General features: G+C 41.0%; 1 protein-coding gene across 1 annotated transcript in view; it reads right to left on the reverse strand.

Annotated features, from left to right (window-relative positions):
* The window catches only part of RHOJ (ras homolog family member J), an 80,686-nt gene extending 73,101 nt beyond the window's left edge, over nt 1-7,585 (reverse strand). The window contains exon 1 of the mRNA XM_029951980.1: nt 6,981-7,585. Coding sequence (XP_029807840.1) covers nt 6,981-7,224 — 244 coding nt within the window. The 5' untranslated portion in view covers nt 7,225-7,585. The remainder of the gene's footprint in view (nt 1-6,980) is intronic.
* Nucleotides 7,586-20,606: the final 13,021 nt, after the last annotated feature.

Raw genomic sequence — 20,606 nt, forward strand, 5'->3', positions numbered from 1 at the left:
TAGTGTGGCCTCCAAGTGTCCAGAAAAGCATCAGCTACACATTACACCACCTCAAAGAGAGACATTGGGGTTTGGACATCTATAAGACTTTGTGGTGGTTTTTTTTTATGTTTATTTATTCATGTTGAGAGCGAGAGCGAGCGAGAGAGAGAGAGAGAGAGAGAGAGAGAGAGAGAGAGAGAGAGAATCCCAAGCAGGCTCTGTGCTGTCAGTGCAGAGCCCATCTTGGGGCTCAGTCTCAGGAACTGTGAGATCATAACCGGAGCTGAAACCAAGAGTCAGCTGCTCGACTGAGCCACCCACGCACCCCAGGACTTCACGTTTTTGAGCATCACCTCATTTAGAAGGAACCGAGTGAATGATTCCACTGGTCCATTCATGTCTCCTCTTACTCAAACTTATTTTATATTTTCCTCTAAGGTTAAAATGCTGGAGATTTATTTCAGAGTCCCATGAGAGTTGTTTCAGGCTTCCTTCTGGCTTACAGAGAATGAATCTCATTGATTCTCTTGAGATTCTCAGGTGTCTTCAGAAAAAGCAAAAGAGAAATTTTTGGGTAAATATTCCCAAATGGGCAGAACTATGTCATAAACCTTTATAGGCCTGGGGCTTTGCTTCTATTCACTTTCTATTATTTTATGTTATTCCTTCCTGCCCCTCTCTGGATTGGATGTTGCTTCCCCTCCTGATCTGGCCATTAAGGCCAGGTTGTGATTGAGTCTACCTCGGACTGGTCACCATTTAATTTGTGGAAAAATTAGATGGGACTTCCAGCTCTCTGTGAAAACAACCTTCTTTTACATCTTACTCAGCTGATAGAGCACTTAGATTTTCCTCTCTTTCCATAAATCATGTTAATTTCATGCATAGGTGCCTGGATTTGCAAATAGTAATTTCGAAAATGAGTCTTGAAACCCAGGTGGTTTTTGACAAACTCTAGGAGGGGTTAGGTGACAGAAGAAAGGGCCACAGATGAAATCAATTCTAAGGCAGAGTTGATGGAAATGGTGAATGAGGCACACTGTGCACAGGCTCCAATCTGATAAGGCTGTTTTGACACAGCCATGTAGATAAACATACAACTATGGACATAATCTGACTCAACATACAGTCTAATTAAATGCAAAATGAAAGTGTTATCCCTATGTTATATGTTACATGAAATATCACTTAAAAATACTTTACTAGTGGGAGGAGGGGGGTTTGTTGCAAAACTCAAAGCTCAAGATAAGATATAGGCATGATGGAAGAAGAAATGTGATTATTCCATGGTGAGCTGTGAAAGGTTGTTAGGACATCCTGAGTCATCCTAGAAGGGAGTAGGAAGCAAGCCCCAGAGCGGTTTCTCGGCTCACTTGTAGAAAGTATGAGTGCTCCTATCTACATTCATCCTACTGCCCCCAATTTTTAGTCCTAGCCCTTAGTTGAACGTTGAACTTGGGGTTACTGTGAAACATGCTCTGCATATAAGAACTACAAATATTCGAGTGGCCACTCAAAACTTAGGTAGGCTTTTAACTATAATGCATCTGGAGCAATTTTCAGCTCATCTGTTTCCAAATGAAATGTACACATTGCAGAGTTACATTATTCAACAATGTGACAATGGCCACTTAGGTCAAGAAAACTCAATGCTGTGTTACAATACCAGTAGAGATAAAATGATACTTCAAATGTGAACAAAATAGTTCAGAAATAGAATAGATATAATAAATTTCTAAACAAGTTCATTCCTAAAGATTGGATGAGCAGTTTATTCATTCATTCAGCAAAGTTTTAATGGACCAGGAATTACCTAAGCACTGGAGGGACAAAGATGATTAAGATATACTAATTCATGTATTCAGTAACTATGTATTGGAGAATCTACTCTATGTTGGGCTCTGCTTTATTTATTTTTTCTTTTATAGTTTATTGTCAGGGTGGTTTCCATATAACACCCAGTGCTCATCCCAACAAGTGCCCTCCTCCATGCCCATCACTTCCCTTCCCCTTGCCTCCACCCCCATCAGCCCTCTGTTCTCAGTATTCAAGAGTCTATCATGGTTTGCCTCCTCCTTCTCCCCAACTATTTTCCCCCTTCACCTCCCCCATGATAGACCTCCTCTGTTAAGTTTCTTCTGTTCCACATATGAGTGAAAGCATATGGTATCTGTCCTCCTCTGCCTGACTTATTTCACTTAGCATAACACCCTCGAGTTCCATCCATGTTGCTACAAATGGCCAGATTTCATTCTTTCTCATTGCCATGTAGTATTCCATTGTATAGGTAAATCACATCTTCTTAATCCATTCATCAGATGATGGACATTTAGGCTCTTTCCATGATTTGGCTATTGTAGAAAGTGCTTCTATGAACATTGGGGTACATGTGCCCTTATGCATCAGCACTCCTGTATCCCTTGGGTAAATTCCTAGCAGTGCTATTGCTGGGTCATAGGGGAGTTCTACTGTTAATTTTTTGAGGAACCTCCACACTGTTTTCTAGAGGGGCTGCACCAGTTTACATTCCCACCAACAGTGTAGGAGGGTGTGTTGGGCTCTGCTTTAAAAGCTGCAGAGAAAGCAGTGAACAAGACAAAGCCCTTGCCTTCATGGAGTTTATATTCCAGTATGGAATAAAAATGGTAAGCAAATAAATGTAAGGGTAATGCCAGGTAGTGTGAAATGTTATGAATAAAGATGTAGCAGGATAAGTGGTTAAAGAGTGACTCTGTGCATGTGTTTTTGTGTGTGAATGTGTTAAATAATGTGGTCAGTTGAAGCAGAAGGGGATCTGGGGGAATAGAGTCAGGCTGGGGGAAGAGCACGTGTGACCTCTTGAAGGAAAGTGGGATATCGGTGTGTTTGAGGGATACCAAGATGGTTGGTGTGGCTAGAGCAGAAGTATTGAAGAGGAGAGAGAAAGGATGAGGGTGGAGAGATAACAGGGACCAAGTCATGGAGTGCATTGTAGACCATGATAATTGATGGGATCTGAGTGTGAAGGGATTGGAGGATTTGGGCCATGGAGAGCCCCCCTCCCAGCTGTGTGGAGAACTGATGAGAGGAGGGCAAGGTTGGAAGCAGGGAATTGAGAGGTAAGCACAGTAGTTTAGATGAGAAATGATGGTGACTTGGGCAAGAGTGAAGCGATGCAGGTGATGAGAAGTGATGAGGCTCGAGCTGTATTTTGAATGTTGTGCGGATCGGCAGTAGGAAGGAATAATAGCAAATGATTTGAATGGAGAAGGTGGGGGTATTGTCATAGGATGAAAAGAGTCAAGAGTAATATTAAAGTTTTTGTTCTAAGCAACTGGGAGGAAGATGGTGGTTGTGTACTTGCATGGGGAAGACTAAGGGAGGAGTAGATTGGAGGAATTAAAGAATTTTGTCTTAACAGGTTAAGTTTGAGATATTAGATATTATTATATATTCAAATGGACAGTTGGAGTCTCAGGGCCAGAGATATAAATTTGGGAGTCAGTGGTATATAAATAATGTTTAAATCCATGAAACTAGATCAACCAACTTAGGGATGAGCAAAATAGGGAAGGGAACTGAGGGACCGAACACTGAGGTGTGCCAACATATGATGGTGAGGAAAAGATGCAGCAGGCAGCAGATGAGATGTTGAGAGATTTGCCAACTGAGGGGAATAAAAGCCAGGAGAACCTGTAATCCCAGAAACCAAGCAGAGAGATAGTAACAACCGGTCAAAAAGCCTCAAGCCATCCGGTTGGATGATGACTGAAACTGACCATGGGATTTGGCCAGACACTACCCTCTCCCTCAGGAGCTCAGAGCACAGTGGGCGTGGGAAACAACCAGGTACCAGATAAATTGCTCTACATGGTTGAAGTCATATTGTCTTCTAGAAACATACACAAATTTTTTAGATATGTTGAAGATGGAGCAAGGAACTCTCCTTATGCAGTCAAGGAAAGATGCCTGGAGGAAATGTACCTTTGGGCAGAGGGGAAATAACTAAGATTCAGAAAACTTAAAATAATTTTTTTCTCTCTGGTTGTTAATTTTTTTTATGAGGACCCCTGTGACACTGTTAGTTCCCCTCCCAATTTAATATCCTAGTACTATTACTCCGTGCATATTTGTCAATTATTAATGCATGTAATAACTATATTATAAGGACAATACATATGTTTCATCAAATCCTACTCCATTTGATGGATATTATTAGAATTATAGTTTTCTTTGTTGTAGTCTTTATCTTTTTTTTTAATGTTTTTCATTTATTTTTGAGAGACAGAGAGAGACAGCGCAAGCAGGGGAGCATCAGAGAGAGGGGGAGACACAGAATCTGAAGCAGGCTCCAGGCTCTGAGCTAGCTGTCAGAACAGAGCCTGATGTGGGGCTCAAACTCACCGACCCTAAGGTCATGACCTGAGCCAAAATCAAGAGTTAGATGCTCAACTAACTAAGCCACCCAGCCACCCCTTGAACTGCAATTTTTTAAAGACCCAGTAATTCAGTTGCTGCTTGTCATTTCAGAATGGGCCAGTAGGACCCTGGGATTGGGTACTAGATACTTTTCCACGTGGGGAAGACAGCATTAGTTCTTTGACAATTGACTGTGGGTTTTCATGTACCTGCAGAAGGATTTATATTCAATCAGCTCATATATGGGAAGGGCAGTGGTAAAAGGAGCGTGTCTTTATGATGATCTCTTTATGAATAGAAGTGTTCACTTCATTATGATCCTAGATGTATGAGGCTCATGTCTTCATTTCCTTTATCACCTAAATGAAAGCACATGACATGACTGCATACTTAGAAAGGTACAGAATGTAAATCAAAGTAACAGTGTTTGGGAATGTCTGCTATGTGCAAAGTATGGCTTTGGGTAAAGTGGCTGTGATTTCCTAAGAGGTAAAATTATAGAGTAGCCAAAATCTTTAAGATGCTGTGATGCTCAACTAGGTATTATACGCAGGGGATGAATCACTGGAAACTACTCCTGAAATCATTGTTGCACTATATATTACTAACTTGGATGTAAATTAAAAAAAAAGATGTCTTGATGCTCAAATAACAGTAGGTGCATACACAAGTAAAATATAAAATAATCTGGTCCTACTGGAAACTAGTGGCAGTTCAGCCTTTGCTTGCTCTCTAATATTTTTTTATAGAAAAAATATTACCTCGAAAGTTGGTCTTATCCTCTTTCTTCCTTATACCGGACTGATAATTAGTTCAGTCAGTAGATGGGGATCAGGATCCGTCATTTTCAAAAGCACTTGAGGCCTCTCCCTTTAGTATATTTTGGGCCCTTCCTTTGAACTAAAAGCTGAAATTAGACACTAGCCAGTTTTTTTTCCTGGCAGAAAGAGGTATGGAATAAAAAAACCTTTGTTAAGAAGTTCACATGTAGGGGCACCTGGGTGGCTCAGTCAGTTCAGCGTCTGACGTCGGCTCAGGTCATCATCTCACGGTTTGTGAGTTTGAGCCCCACATCAGGCTCTGTGCCAACAGCGCAGAGCCTGGAGCCTGCTTCAGATTCTATGTCTCCCTCTCTCTTTGCCCCTCCCCTGCTCATGCTCTGTCTCTTCTTCAAAAATAAATAAACGTTAAAAAAAAAAAAAGACATTCACATGTCGGTATCTTAGCAACTTAAATCCCAGACTTCTTCATTTTATTGTTTTTTCTTCTCTCAGCATAAAAGTTTTCCTGTCCTCTTTATTCTGTTCTCATAAAAATGTTCTTCTCTTAGCACAGTCATTCTATTTCTAGAAAAGCTTAAAGGAATCAGCATGAAAATTTGCTCTTAATTTTTACAAATATAGAAAAACTTTCCAGGAAGTGGATACTATTTTCATTGATTCTCTATCTGCTATGTAGTATTGTCATAAATCACGTAAATATAGGCGACGGATGGACTTGGGTGATTGTTTAGCTCTGGAGAAGAAGCTCCTTCCTCCAGAAAGAGGGTTTCAAATGGCCACACAGCAAAGCCACATTCCCACCAGTTCCCTGTGCCACTTCCCCTCTGCTGAACCCAACCAAAGCCAAGGTGAAGGAAGGGAAAATTTCCTTTTATGAAATCTCAAATCTTTGGTAACTCATCAAGCTGATCACTCTGTTGAAAAAATTATAAAATTAGGCTACTGTAAACTTGAAGAGTTTCATGAACTTGCTTTTGAGAAACAATAAGATTTGTTTTGGAAATTAAGAGAAAAAGTAAGAATCAAAATGGAAAAATTGAGATAAGCTATTGCATCTACAAACTTTAGAATATTAAAAAAAACCCAATTAACTTGTGGCTACAGGATTTTAACTGTCATGCCTTAAAATATTTTATGTCCAATTTGCTCCTTTCTGAATATACTTTAAAATGATTCAAATTTTATTTTTGTCTTTATTTTTACTTTTACTTTAAAAACATATTCATTAATGATGTTTCTTTTAATTCAAGATACAGATTGCCTAACAGAGAATTAAAACCTTGTAATACTCCCCCACCCCATCCAGAACCCCCGGAACATAAAGTACAATAGTATAGCATCAAATGAATTCATTAGAAAAAGGCATGTTCTAATGTTTGTTAAATTTACAATTTCATTTATGAAACGGCACGAGGTAAATATATGAAAACTGGCAAAAATACCTCTTTGACCAGTTGTGTGGTTAGTGGTGACTTTTTTTCTTTTCGGGTGAACAAAATTGTGTAGGAATTACACTACATTTTACATAAAAAGTTGTGGATCTTCAGGCCAACGCTGAGTAAGATCTCCAGCTCCAAAGCCTGGAGGAGCAGTTCAGGGTATTTTCCCAGTGTTACTCATTGGATTTAAGGGGGGGAACGTTCTGGATACGAATGGCTGTACGAATTGTCCTAAGGGTTCTAGCAAGAGCCCTGCCGTGGGTTCCGCCCTGCTCTCCGGCCGCCAGGCCCGCGCCCACCACCGCCCCTGGCAATCAACCAGGCCCCTCCGAGGCTGGGGTCACCCGTGCACAGGGACCAGCTCTGCGCCTCCTCTTACCTGCATAGTGATCGAACACCGTGGGCACGTACTCCTCCGGGAAGGCATCGTTGGCGTAGCTCATGAGCAGGCAGGTTTTCCCCACGGCGCCGTCGCCCACCACCACACACTTCAGCATCTTCTTCTCCTCCGGGCTCCCGCAGCCGCAGCCGGGGTCCTCTCCCTCCTCGCAGCTCATCCTGGCGGCTCCAGCTGCTGGGACTCTGCAGCTGCTGGTCCTTCTCCTGCCTCCCCCAGAGCCCATGGAGCGCGGGAACCGAGTGGCAGGCTCCAGATCACTCTGCCTTACTTAGGTTGTCTTGGATGCCACAGACCTGTCCCAGGCGGCTGGCAGCTGTCCTCGTGCTTACCATGCTGGTCAAGAAAGGTAGCACAGGTTGGGGAGAACGATTAAAAGCATCTGTCCCCTTTCCCTACAGTTTGAGTTAAGAAACTCTCATTTTCTCTGAATTCTAGAGGCTTCCTGGCAGTCTAGAAATTTCAACAGCCCGAGGGTTTCACTGTGCTCTTCCGCTCTCCAGCCTGGCTGAAGACCGGGCGGAATTCTGCTCTATCTCCCCGCTTTTCCACTTTATATCTAACATGGAGGAAAGCTGGGCTTTTTAATGGAGTTTTCCCCTTGCTTCCTCCAGTTTGCGGAGTATCAGGAAATCATGGGTTTCCTGCTGCATTCCATATTAGGATCAGTGGGCTGGGGAAGGCTGCAACAATGGGAGCTCTGTGTGTGTGTGTTTGTACTTGCAGGGAACGTGGCCAGGGCATGGAGGGGGGGAAACACTAGGGGTCCCACTGCAGACTCAAGCTGTCAGACTTCCTGTTTCATCTGCTGCTGGGGAGGCTGTTTGCCTGGGGCTGGCTGGGAAGAAGCTGACGAAAGATGGAAACTGGAGAGCGCTGTCTGCCACAGAAACAGAGGGAACGGTTTAAGTGAGCAGAGAGAACCACACCAGCCGTTGTAGGATAACATATGACATCATCCCTCACTGAGTCACCAGTGAAACGCTCTGCAGATCAAAAATGGACAGTTCTTCACGTACTTAAGTGAGAAACCTTAAGCAATTCACCCCGGCGATAGAGAAGAAACCCTTCCAGAAGTACATGGTTTCAAAGGGAAACTTTCTTACGGATCATAGCTATGACGGTTGTGATCAGGTTTATGAGCTGCCACATTTGAGCACACACTCAAACGGGTATTCCAGAAACAGACATCTTTGTGGTTGTAGCACGTTGAGAAATCAACCAGATGTGAGACGTTTGCATCTTCTTATTAGCGAATAAACACACATGTGCTTGGCTCACACTCTTGGAAACAAGAGTATGTGGGAAGGCTTTATTGGTTTGCTGCGGGCCCCCAAATGCTGATTTTGCCTGGAAGTTTCCCCCTGTGATTTACTCCTAGCCCCTTGGGTCAGCCTGGCCCTCTTCCACTGTAAAGGAGCCATGGGCAGCTAATTTATTTGTCTATTGGGTTACTCAGAATGAAGCCCCTTTGAAGCCCTGTGTTTGATTAACGTACTTGGTCTTAGAGAAGACATGAAACTCTGCAAATGATTTTGACAAATGGATCAAGTACATTTTTTATGGGGGGGATCAAATTTTTTGAGATTCGTGAGCACTTATTTTTAAGCATTTAGATTATCCAATCGATTTGAGGAGGTTTTTTTTTTTATGGAGGAGATGAGAGAAAAGTATTTTAATTGGTGGCTAACTATAATATATATAATGTAATAATATATAAAACAGAATATGTAGTATTATAATGTATTGTATAATTATACATGCACAGATATATGCTACAGTGTAACAGAGCTGCAAATTTCTTCTGTTTTGGATTATAATGACATTTGCCATAGTACTTAGTATTCCAGTAGTTTTTTCCTAGGGCTGTGTTGCCGTAACAAACAACTCCCAAAGTTCAATTATTTAAAGTAACATGTGTATTTCTTGCTCACATTGTCATCCTTATTCAGGGATCTAGGCTGCTGGAGCAGCCATATTGAGAACATTGATGATCACCATGACAGAAGAAGACAATGTGGTCAAGTGGCATTGGCTCCTAAAGCTTCCTTCTCAAGGTGACATTTCTGCTTGCATTCGTTGAGGAAAGCAAGTCACATACCCCTTCTAGGTTCAGTGGGGTCAGAAGTATAATCCTACTGTGTGCCAGGCAGGAGGGAGCCAGATATTGGTGAACGGCCTGAATAGTTTAGAGGTAGTTCAGATACCAGAGATAGTTTAGTTAGTTGAGGTTATGCTAGCAGTATGAAAGTTGAATTCTTCGTGTTTAGTGTCACACAGGAGCATTTGTAGGCAACTGTGACTGCATGTGCTTTATACAATTTTATTTTCATTTGGTCTACCTGAAACATCTGGAATATGGGATAATACAAGTGCAACTTGAAAACTCATGTTTTTCTTCCAGGAAAAAACTCGTGTGTGAAGGTGGCCACCAAACAAATCTCTGTAGGTCACGGAGTGATTGACAGTGTCCAGAATCCCAAACTAAAAATGAACAGACCACTTAGAGCACGCTGTGCTGATGTGTTTTGACAGAACTTTGAGGGGGTTTTGACTTTGACCTCGTCCTTGAGGTCAGGCAGTAAATATGGTGTGGAGACAATACTCCCTTCTAATATGGAGTTCTCAAATAATGGCTGCCCAGCCTAGATTCCTATGCTCCAAACATGCCTTGGCCCACTGCACACTCGGCCTAAGAGAAAACTGAGAAATTGGATTGGGTGAAATTCAGTTATGTCTGTGTATAACCTAAACCTTGTGCCATCAGACACAGATATTGAAGTTTGTGCCGATTGCTATGTGACTACACATTGGGACATTTAAGAGACTGGTAGCTGCCAGTGGGGGTCCTGTAGCTCTAACTCAAGGGATTGGACACCTGCCAGATCAGATTGTAGGCAAAGATGGGTCATGGCTACTGAGAACGTTGGCTGTCTTTCTCAAAATAAACTTGTTTCATCACTGCTTACTGTTCCCCGAATTGAATATTTATAAGAAAATAATGTTTGAGACATCCTATGGAAAATGACAAAAAAAAGTTAAAAATTTAAGAGTCTGATGATTATATGGACCACACTGTACATATGAGAATAAACCTTTTTAAATATTAAAAGATTGACCTGAGCCGGAGTAACAGAATTTAAAGAAAGAAAAGATAATTCAGCCTTGTCCTTATAGGGTCCATGAGTCCACAGAACCACGACCCCTTCCTTGTCCAGGTAGAATGGTCAGGAAGATACTTTAATTCCAAAGATTTATAGTTATGAATTTACAAGTGGTATGAAAACCATTTGCTGATCATTCTCAACCAGATGCCTGGGTTCTAAGGATCTTAGGCCATTCGAATGATTGAGTGGTGGCTTTGTAGCCATTAATTATTGGTTGACCTCGAGCACCAAGTTTACACAGACTTACCAGTACGTGGTAAATCTTGTTGGGTGATATTTCCTCCTTTTTCTGAGATCTCAATTGCTTGGCTCCCTCTTGTACTCTGGGCTTTGGCTTCACATGAATTTTCCCAAGTGCCAACAGAGCACTTTTGCAAAACTTCTGACTCTTCTGATTGCTTTCCGTTTTTGTATTACTGTAATAAAAGTGCCCAGACTTTACTCTCCTGCCTATTTTTTTTCTTTTGTGCTTGAAACTAGAAGTCACACAGGGAAATAAGGCAATTGGATGGCGTATTCTGAATCTGGATTCGTCTCTACACAGGAGAATGTTTTGGCTCCAGTCTCAGGAGTGTGGGATGAGCTGTGCTTACGGTGATTCCCAGATGTCCAGCCCTGTCACAAGTCACACTCTGGTCCCCAGGAAGTCCTCTCTGGGGTTGATGTAGAAATCAGGCCTCTGGTGGTGGTGGGCAGGTGGGAGACAGAGAGGGGCTGCATAGTTCTAGGAGTTCTGACCCAAATCTCCCACGGGGCCTAACCCTTAAGATCAGCTGGGGCACTGCTGAAACTTAACAGGCTGTCCTAGAACTGGCCTGGCCTGGAACAGCTGCTCCCCGAGGAGCGTGAGTCATTATTATCAGGAGCCTAATGTAACTGTGCTGGTTTGTTTGTTTGTTTGTTTGGCTTTTTTTTGGTCGGACTTCTGGCCTCTGGCTATTGCCCATATTATAATCATATATCATATGAGATGATACCATAATGATTTATCAGCCACATTTTCTTGGATATGACCTTTTTATAGTTTTAGAAATGGCTTCCTTTTTTCTTGCTTGGAGGATTTTTCTTTCTTTGTCAAATCTCTTTAATTCTGATAGAAGTAGTTACTTGTGAATCTCAGGCAGGTGGAAATTTCTTTCTGTCCTAGAAGAGGCTGATTTGGCCAGTAAGAATATAGGTGTGTGTGTGTGTGTGTGTGTGTGTGTGTGTGTGTGTGTGTATGTGTGTGTGTCTGTGTATGTTCTCACTATTGCAAACCCTAATTCTGAATACAAAACTGAGTTCCAGGCTATGGATGCTCTGATTATGCAAAAAAATGTGGCCTCCTTCCATGGAAACCCAGAGGTTAGAGATCTTTCCCATTCCCACTATCTGGAAAATCAGAAGTAGTTAAGTTTAGAAAGAAATTTTTTCTTTGATTCCTGCTTTTCCAGGTTGAAGAGGTATGTTTTTGGACAGCAGACAAGTTTAAGGCCGAGGTGGTGCTGAGTTTTCTCTCCGTCGAGATCATGGAGCAGGAATAGCTTGTGGAAATAACCATCTTGGAGTCAAAGATCTTTAAAAAAATTTTTTTAAATTAATTATTTCTTAAAATTTTATTTAAATTCAAGCTAGTTAATATATAGTGTAATAATGGGTTCAGGAGTAGCATTTGGTGATTCATCACTTACATATAACACCCAGTGCTCATCCCAACAAGTGCCCTCCTTAATGCCCATCACACATTTAGCCCATCTTTCCCACCCGATACCCCTCCAGCAACCCTCAATTTATTCTCTGTATTTAAGTCTTTTATGATTTGCCTCCCTCTCTGCTTTTATCTTATTTTTCCTTCCATTCCCCTACATTCATCTTGTTTTTTTTTTTAATTTTTAAATTTATTTTTGAGAGACAGAAAGAGATAGCACAAACAGGGGAGGGTCAGAGAGAGAGGGAGATACAGAATCTGAAACAGGCTCCAGGCTCTGAACTAGCTGCAGCACAAAGCCTGACGTTGGGCTCGAACCCATGAACCATGAGATCATGACCTGAGATGAAGCCGGACGCTTAACCGACTAAGCCACCTAGGAGCCCCCCGTTTTGTTTCTTAAATTCCACATATGAGTGAATCATATAATATATATTTTTCTCTGACTTATATTGCTTACCATAATACATTCTAGTTCTATCCACACTCTTGCAAATGGCAAGATTTCATTCCTTTTGATAGCCAAGTAATATTCTTTGTAAATATATATACCACATCTTTATCCATTCATCAGTCGATGGACATTTAGACTCTTTCCACAGTTTGGCTATTGTTGATAGCACTGCTATAAACAGTGGTGTACATGTGCCCCTTCAAATCTGCATTAAAAAAATTTTTTTTTACTGTTTTTATTTATTTTAGAGAGAGAGACAGCATGAACAGGGGAGGGTCAGAGAGAGAGGGAGACACAGAATCTGAAGGCAGGCTCCAGCCTCTGAGCTAGCTGTCAGCACAGAGCCTGATGCGGGGCTTGAACCCACAAATTGTGAGATCATGACCTGAGCCGAAGTCGGACGCTTAACCGACTGAGCCACCCAGGCGCCCCTAGATTTGCATTTAAAAAAAATGTTTATTTATTTTGAGACAGAGAGAGAGTATGAGCAAGGGAGGGAGAGAGACAGAGGGAAACACAGAATCTGAAACAGGCTCCAGGCTCTGAGCTGTCCGCACAGAACCTGATGCGGGGCTCGAACCCACGAACCATGAGATCACGACCTGAGCTGAAGTCAGATACTTAACCAGTTGAGCCTCCCAGGCGCCCCCCCAGATCAGCATTTTTGTATCCTTTGGATAAATACCTAGTAGTGCAATCGCTGGGTCATAGTTCTAGTTTTAATTTTTGAGAACCTCCACACTGTTTTCCAGAATGGCTGCACCAGTTTGCATTCCCACCAACAGTACAAGAGGGTTCTTCTTTCTCCATATCCTCACAAACATCTGTCATTGCCTGAGTTGTTAATTTTAGCCATTCTGACATGCGTGAGGGGGTGTCTCATTGTGGTTTCGATTTGTATTTCCCTGATGATGTGTGATGTTGAACATTTTTTCATGTCTGTTAGCCATCTGAATGTCTTCTTTGGAAAAGTGTCTGTTTATGTCTTCTGCCCATTTCTTTTGTTTCCCTTGCCTCTCGAGACATGTCTAGTAAGATTTTGCTGCGGCTGACCTGGAAGAGGTTGTTGCCTGTTTTCCCCTCTAGGATTTTGGTGATTTCCTGTCTCACATTTAGGTCTTTCACCCCATTTTGAGGTTTGTTTTTTGTGTATGATGTAAGAAAGTGGTCTGGGTTCATTCTTCTGCATGTCGCTGTCCAGTTTTCCCGGTACCATTTGCTGAAGAGACTGTCTTTATTCCATTGGATATTCCTTCTTGCTTTGTTGAAGATTTATTGGCCATACATTTGGGTTCTCTGTGCTGTTCCATTGATCCATGTGTCCGTTTTTGTGCCAGTACCACACTGTCTTGATGATTACAGCTTTGTAATACGGCTTGAAGTCCAAAAGTGTGATGCCTCCAGCTTTGGTTTTCTTTTTTCTGGATTGCTTTCACTATTCTGGGTCCTTTAGGATTTCATTCAAATTTTATAATTGTTTGTTCTAGCTCTGTTCAATCCCTATTATTTGGATAGTTATTGCATTGAATGTGGAGATTGCTTTGGGTAATATTGACAGTTTTGACAATATGCGTTCTAATTCATGAGCATGGAATGTTCCATTTCATTGTCTTCCTCAATTTCTTTCATAAGCTTTCTGTAGTTTTCAAGCATACAGATCTTTTACCTCTTTAAAGATCTTTGATGATTATTTCGACTTGTTAGTGATACAGGTCCAAGATGCCCAAGGTCATTGGATTGGTCATTGTCTGAGTGGAAAAGCATCAGTGTCACTGCCACAGGCTGAACTTCTATTCGCTCAGGGGGCTGGCTCATCTTATTGCCCTTTTACATGTGAGATCTATTGAGGAAAGTGAGGATGATTCATGTAAATCATCACCTCCGCTAGAAAACAATTCCAAACTTGCCCTCTACTTAGGATGCATTGTTGTTACATGAAAAATTCATACAATTATTTGAGGACTTGAAGGCCCCTCAACAACAGCAGGATACATGGGACTCTGCTGTATATGAGGAGGTGTTTTGGTTGTGACTGAATTAAACCCATAAATGAATCCTCCTGAGAGCCTGCAGCCTACCGATCAACTCCTTGTGGGTGAGACACTAAACAGAGGGAAATGCAATTCCACTCTGTGTATTTAATGTGTCTGATCACACTTCCTGAACAACTCTTTTGCTAATTAATTTGTGTCTAGAAATCACTTGCATCAATAAAGAGAGACTGAAGGACTAGCAGTGCTTAAATGAGACCTCAGCTCAGATCTCAGATTTGGTGTTTGTGTGCTGTAGGGACTGGGAGGAAAGATCTGGAAACCAAATCCCAGTGGGATAAATGGAAGAGAGAGAAGAAGACAGTTTCAAACAAATCTATGTAAACCTCAAGGACCAAGGAAGGAAGACAATGTCTTCTGTGATTGTTACCCCAGCAACCAGGGGCAGAAGATAGGCAGAATCATTATGTGAGAAGACACAGGGCTTTCAGGTTGAGTGCCCTGGAAAAGACTCCCTTCTTATTGTCAAGATGGGAATTCTTGCAAAGTGTTTCTCTTCCAGACAATTTTATGAAATTTTCTTTTTTGTGAATTTTCTATTCTCTCTTTATTGTGTCGACTTATTAAAAGCATTGTGGGTATTTTCAACAATGTTAGTGGTTTTTAATTTGCTTCAATTGTTTTCGATTGTATTATGTTTGGAAATTATTTTGTACTTTACTTCACTTTTTGGAAAATTACAAAAAATTTTAATCCATTTTGTGAGATGTATATCTCTTTTGTCTACTCTGAAGGTCTAAAGGTAACTTCTTTGTACTCTAATTTTGTATGATAAAATAATATAATTTTTACTGACTTTATAATGAGAAAATCAATAATATACTTAAAATGGTTTTGTTTCTGTAAATTTTACATATGCAAGCTTTTATCCAACTTTATTTTGTTCTTTCACATTGAAAGTGATCCTACAAACTGCCCACACCTCTAAAGCATTCATGGCTAATTCCAATTACAGTGAGTGCTCAGTACCGTCATTTATTTGTTATCCCACATGTGGAGACTTCATGGGCAACTTTTCATGCCCAAAAATTTATTTCTGTTGTACTTTTATTTTTCATTATGTCTCAGAATCTTTCCAGACCCAACCTCAAGCCTGGAAGTGACTTTCTATAATGATCAAATCCAACTTTTTAAACAAGAAAGGAATTCTCTTTCCAACATGGCTCAGAGGTTGTGCCCTTTTCATGAATGCTATTGTTCACTATATAAAACAGCAACTACTATTATTTACTACTTAAATAAGCAGCCTGTAGCTAGCTTTGTAGTGGACATTTGTTGCTTTTGCCGATCTAAGGTCTCTTTCCTCTTTTGGTAACAGCACTCCAATTTTCCTTCTACCTTCTACCTTCAGTCCAAGTTGTTCAGCCTGGGCTAACCCCACCCTCTAGTGTAGGAGTGGGGACACGATCCAGGTGTGGCAAATAAGAATCCTCTCTGGGGCTTTCCCTAGTGCCTTTTGGAAACAGGTGCTTTTCTCTGGAATTTCTCTCACTAAGCATCACATAAGGATCACCAGGTGGAAAGATCCCACCTGGTGCTGACAATAATGATGATAATCAAGTAGTTTACATTTTTAACTCATTTAATCCTCCTCCCAAACCTATGAGGTGAATATTATTATTTTCTCCATTTTTATGATAAAAAAAGCAGAGGGTAAGTGAAGTCAGCTGATTTGGTTAGTGGTGGATCCAAGATTCTAAATAAATCTGGCAGGCTGCTTCTAGAGCTCATGCCTTTTGCCATCATACTAAAGAAAAATATGGGTGAAAGAGAGAAAAACAGACTCCTGATCACCTAATTTGAGCTCTTGGATGTAACTCTTCCTAACACAGCTCTGGATTTCCCTTTTGAATGAGCCACTGCATTACCTTTTTGGTTTAAATTGACTTGGGATGGATTTCTCTTAATTGCGCTTGAAAGCGTCCTGACTGGGGACTGAAAGAGCATTGGAGGAGTCTTGGATAAACTGCCACGTGATATTTGAGACAAAGCATGGAGGGAAGACTTGTTTAACAAAGCTGAGAAATGCTGGAGTAGCATTCCAGGCACATGTGATTATAATTTGAGTTGAGTTGCTCTTCAGATTTGTGCCTTTTTGCATGTTTACATTAAGTATGGACTGAATGTTTGTCCCCACTCCAAATTTACATGTAGAAACTCAATATGATGGTATTAGGAAGTGGGGCCTTTAAGAGGTGATTAGGTCATGAGGGTGGAGATTAGTACCTATAAAAGAGGCCCTGCAGAATTGCCTTGCCCCTTCTACACTGTGAAGAGAGAAGACAGCAGTCCATGAACCAGGAAGCAGGCTCCCACCAGCTACCAAATCTGCCAGTGCCTAAATCTTGGACTTCTCAGCCTCTAGCACGTGAGCAATACACTTCTGTTGTTTAGTCTATGATATTCTGTAACAGTAGCCCAAATGGACTAAGATATATGGTTAAGAACTAGATGCAAGTCACTGAAGCAAGTCATTTGTGTAGACTCTGAAAGAATCCTCATCAGATAATAGCTCTTTGTCTTTTAAATAAGGATATTTTAATAACATCTCTATAAATGTAGTCATGAATATATAAAAGATCTAAGAAACAAAATTAGATCCAAATTAGCTTACACTAAAGAAGATTTATAGTTATGCAGCCAAACATTCTGGAGAAGCTGGCTTTGAGCTTAATGTTGCTACTAGGTTCATTCTTGGCTTCTTACTTATGGTGGGCTTCCCCCATAAATAATAAATTGGCTTCTAGCATCTCCAGGACACTCCCCAGCCATAAGGGACATGAATTTGACTTCCTCAGGTACCTAACCTGGTAAGGAGGAGAGTGTGTATCTTGGTATTTCCTATACAAGAGGCCGAGCTTCTCTCTGACATTAAGTGAGTTATGTCACTTCAGTGGGTTAAGTGAGGTATGCTGATGGGCTTAAGCCAGTTGGGCTCCAGGTATGGAACCACAAGGACTGATAATGGAAGATAAGATTGAGAGAAGAAACTCCAGATATTGATGTTAGGAAGGGGAGTTAAAAAAACAGTAATAATAATAGTACTACTTATAATTGTAATGATAATAATCATGATAGCTAGTAATCCAGTGCATATTATATGTTGGCGTATATCAGGATATTTCATCCTTACCACAACTGTGTGAGATAAGCACCATTAAATTCTCCTCTTGCAGATACGGTACCCAGGACACAGATAAAGTCGGCATAGCTGGGAAGTGGCGGAGACCCGATTCACACCGGCACTCTGGTCATAGAACCCACAGTTTATCTGGCTGTGTTTAGAATCATGGTGAGTCACAAACAAGGAGTCTCCTACATTCAATTTCTATCCTCCAATGATAATCTTTGGCCTTTCACTTAAGAGCTCATAAAGCTGTAGCAATGTTCAGTGCTGTGCCCTACAATCCAAGCCTCCTTTAGGCTGTTTGTCGTGATTCTGTAAACTGTTTGAGGTGATTGTGAACTCTTGCACTTTAGGTCATCACCAATACGCCTTTGTTCTTACTGAAGGTATTGATAAAGCACTATACCTCTTAGTGCATCATCTCTGCAGCTGATTTCAATTATTCCTGAGTCCAGGCTGACTGTTAAATACCCTTCTCCCCTGTATGTGTTCATGGCTATAGTTCACATAATCACACCAGGATCAGGACTGTGGGTAACTGTAAAACCACTTGGGTGTTGTGATGGTCTCTTTAGCTACATGTTTCTTGATTTGATATAGAACGGGCGCCATCTAACAGTTTGTTTGGTTTAATTTTTGTTTTGTTGTTTCTAGTAGATAAATTTGGTGTATTATAGGAAACATTTATTTCCTTCTACTCTGGATACAAAAACTTACTGTCAGATAAGTTGCTTCCTTTGATAACAACTTAAAATAAAAAGAACTAAGTACTGTTTGCCCACTCTCTTCTTTCCTCCAAAATATAGTTTGGTCATAATATATATTTAAAAAAAATTTAGCTACCACATTCTCTATGCCATGAAAATGTAAGATACTGCTACTAGGCCAAATCAACTTGATGAATAACATAGAATCTTAGGAGAATAATTATATTCATTTCTAATGTTCTTTTCTTCAGTTAACATCTGTTTCCTGCACTTTTCTTAGTATTTCTTTTACCCAACTGGAACCAATACAATGCTTAATTCTAAATTATTCTAGATTAAAGATCTCTTTTTAAAAAAATGTTGAAATTTTCTCTTTGTCATCGGGAAAAGCTCCCTCAGAGTAAATGTGGGCCTTCAAAACCTGGTTGAGGAGATGGGACTTTTGAAGCCTGATTAGCTATCCTTCCATGGTTTTAGACCCTGAATATACTGAAATATGCTGAAAGAGGCAGACTCCATAAAATGGAGTGACAGCTCAATTGTCTTGATAAGCCTTTGTTGAGATATAGATTTTCTGCTGTCTTCCCTTATGCCTTTCTTTAAGCTCAGAAATAATTCTACAATTGATGCTGGTATGACAGCTCCTCTCACAGTTATGCTAGAAAAGTCACACAGGCATTTTGAGAAACAGAGGGTTCTTCCATGAGGCAGTAGGGTAAGCCATTAAAACCAAGATGGTAGGTTCTGCTCAGGTACCACCTTCCCCACTACTTCCCCACCCAACGCCAGGGTAGATGCCATCATGGCGCAAGTACTAGCTGACTCGGAATGGCCATCAAACCTTCTCAACCCATTGCTCCAGGAATCTCCCACAAGCTGATTAGCCTGTAAAGTAAAATCCTTTTCCAGCCCTACTCAATCTTCACCAGTTCAAGCAAGTAACTCTTCCTGTGATCAAGGAGGAAGAAGAAAAGGGACATGGACCTTTTAACATTTAATGAACAACTATTATATGTTAGTCACTGTGCTGAGAAATTTTGCACACTTGGACCCCCTGGGTGGCTAAGTCGGTTAAACATCCGATTTTGGCTCAGGTCATGATCTCAAGGCTTGTTGAGTTCCAGCACTGCATCGGGCTCTGTGCTGACATCTCAAAGCCTGGAGCCTGCTTTGGATTCTCTGTCTCCCTCTGTTTCTCTACCCCTCCCCTGCTCTCTCTCTCTGTCTCTGTCTCAAAAATAAACATTACAAAAATTTTTAAAAAAAGAAATTTTGCACACTTACACATTTAATCCTTTAAAAAAATCAGAGAGGTATGTGACATGCTTTCATTGCTCTTAAATGGAAATGAAGTCTCAGGCTCAAAGTCACAGAGCTGGTAAGTCAAGTGATGCATCAAGGATTTAAGTCTGAGTCTGAATCTGGCCACATCAGACTTGCTCTTCAAACATTTTTAGAGTTATTGTTAATAATCAATTGTCTATATGATTTTAAATGTATAGTATTAGTTTGGGAAAATGGCTGGAAGGACAGTTTACCATGGATATATTAATTTCTGCAACAGATACTCATTGGGCACCTACCAGGTGCTGTGAATATTGTGGTAAACTAATCAGATAAAAACCATGTTGCCCTCATGAAGCAACAGTTTACACTGGAGGTAAATAATGAACAATGTACATAGAAAATATGTAAATTACCATACTGGTAATCAATGCTATTGGAAAATAAGAAGATGACAGTAAGATAAGGGTAACTGGCCAGGAGAAGGGTGGAGTGGAAAGTAGTTCTCAAAGGCTGAATGTTTAATAAGGGATATGATATGTGAGGGAAGAATATTCTAAATGGAGGGACTCGCCAGTGCAGGGCCTGAATATGAGGGTATCCTTGCAATGTTTGAGCTCCAGTGTGCCAGGAATAGAATGAGTGAGGGATAAAGAAATGGAAGGAGCAAAGTGCCAGCCTGTGAGGCCTTTTATGTCCTTGTATGGACTTTGGCCGAGTATGATGAGGGGTCACTGAAGGATTAGAACAGAGGAGTACTATGATTGGGTGTATTTTAAAAGGCTCACTCTGGCGTCTGAAAAATGGGAACTGGGAATGGGGAGGGGATGAAAGCAAGGTAAAATCTAGATAAAATAGGGATGGCTTGGACCAGGTGGAGGTGGAGAGAAGAGGTCATATTCTGGGTATAGCAGCGATCTGAAGGATTGGATGTAGGTTATCAGAGAATAAGGGGAGTCAAGGGTGAACCCTAATGATTTTGTTTTGAGCAACTGGAAAGATGAAGCTTCCATTAACTGTCAACTCTTTGAGTGAAGAATTGAGGGTAGGGAAGGTGGAGGTTTCAGCTTTGAGGATGCCGCATCTGTTAGACAAAGAGGACGTGTGTGGCCCTGGATTTCAGGGGAGAGC

The sequence above is a fragment of the Suricata suricatta genome, chromosome 9 (genome assembly GCF_006229205.1).
Source record: "Suricata suricatta isolate VVHF042 chromosome 9, meerkat_22Aug2017_6uvM2_HiC, whole genome shotgun sequence".
NCBI lineage: Eukaryota > Metazoa > Chordata > Mammalia > Carnivora > Herpestidae > Suricata > Suricata suricatta.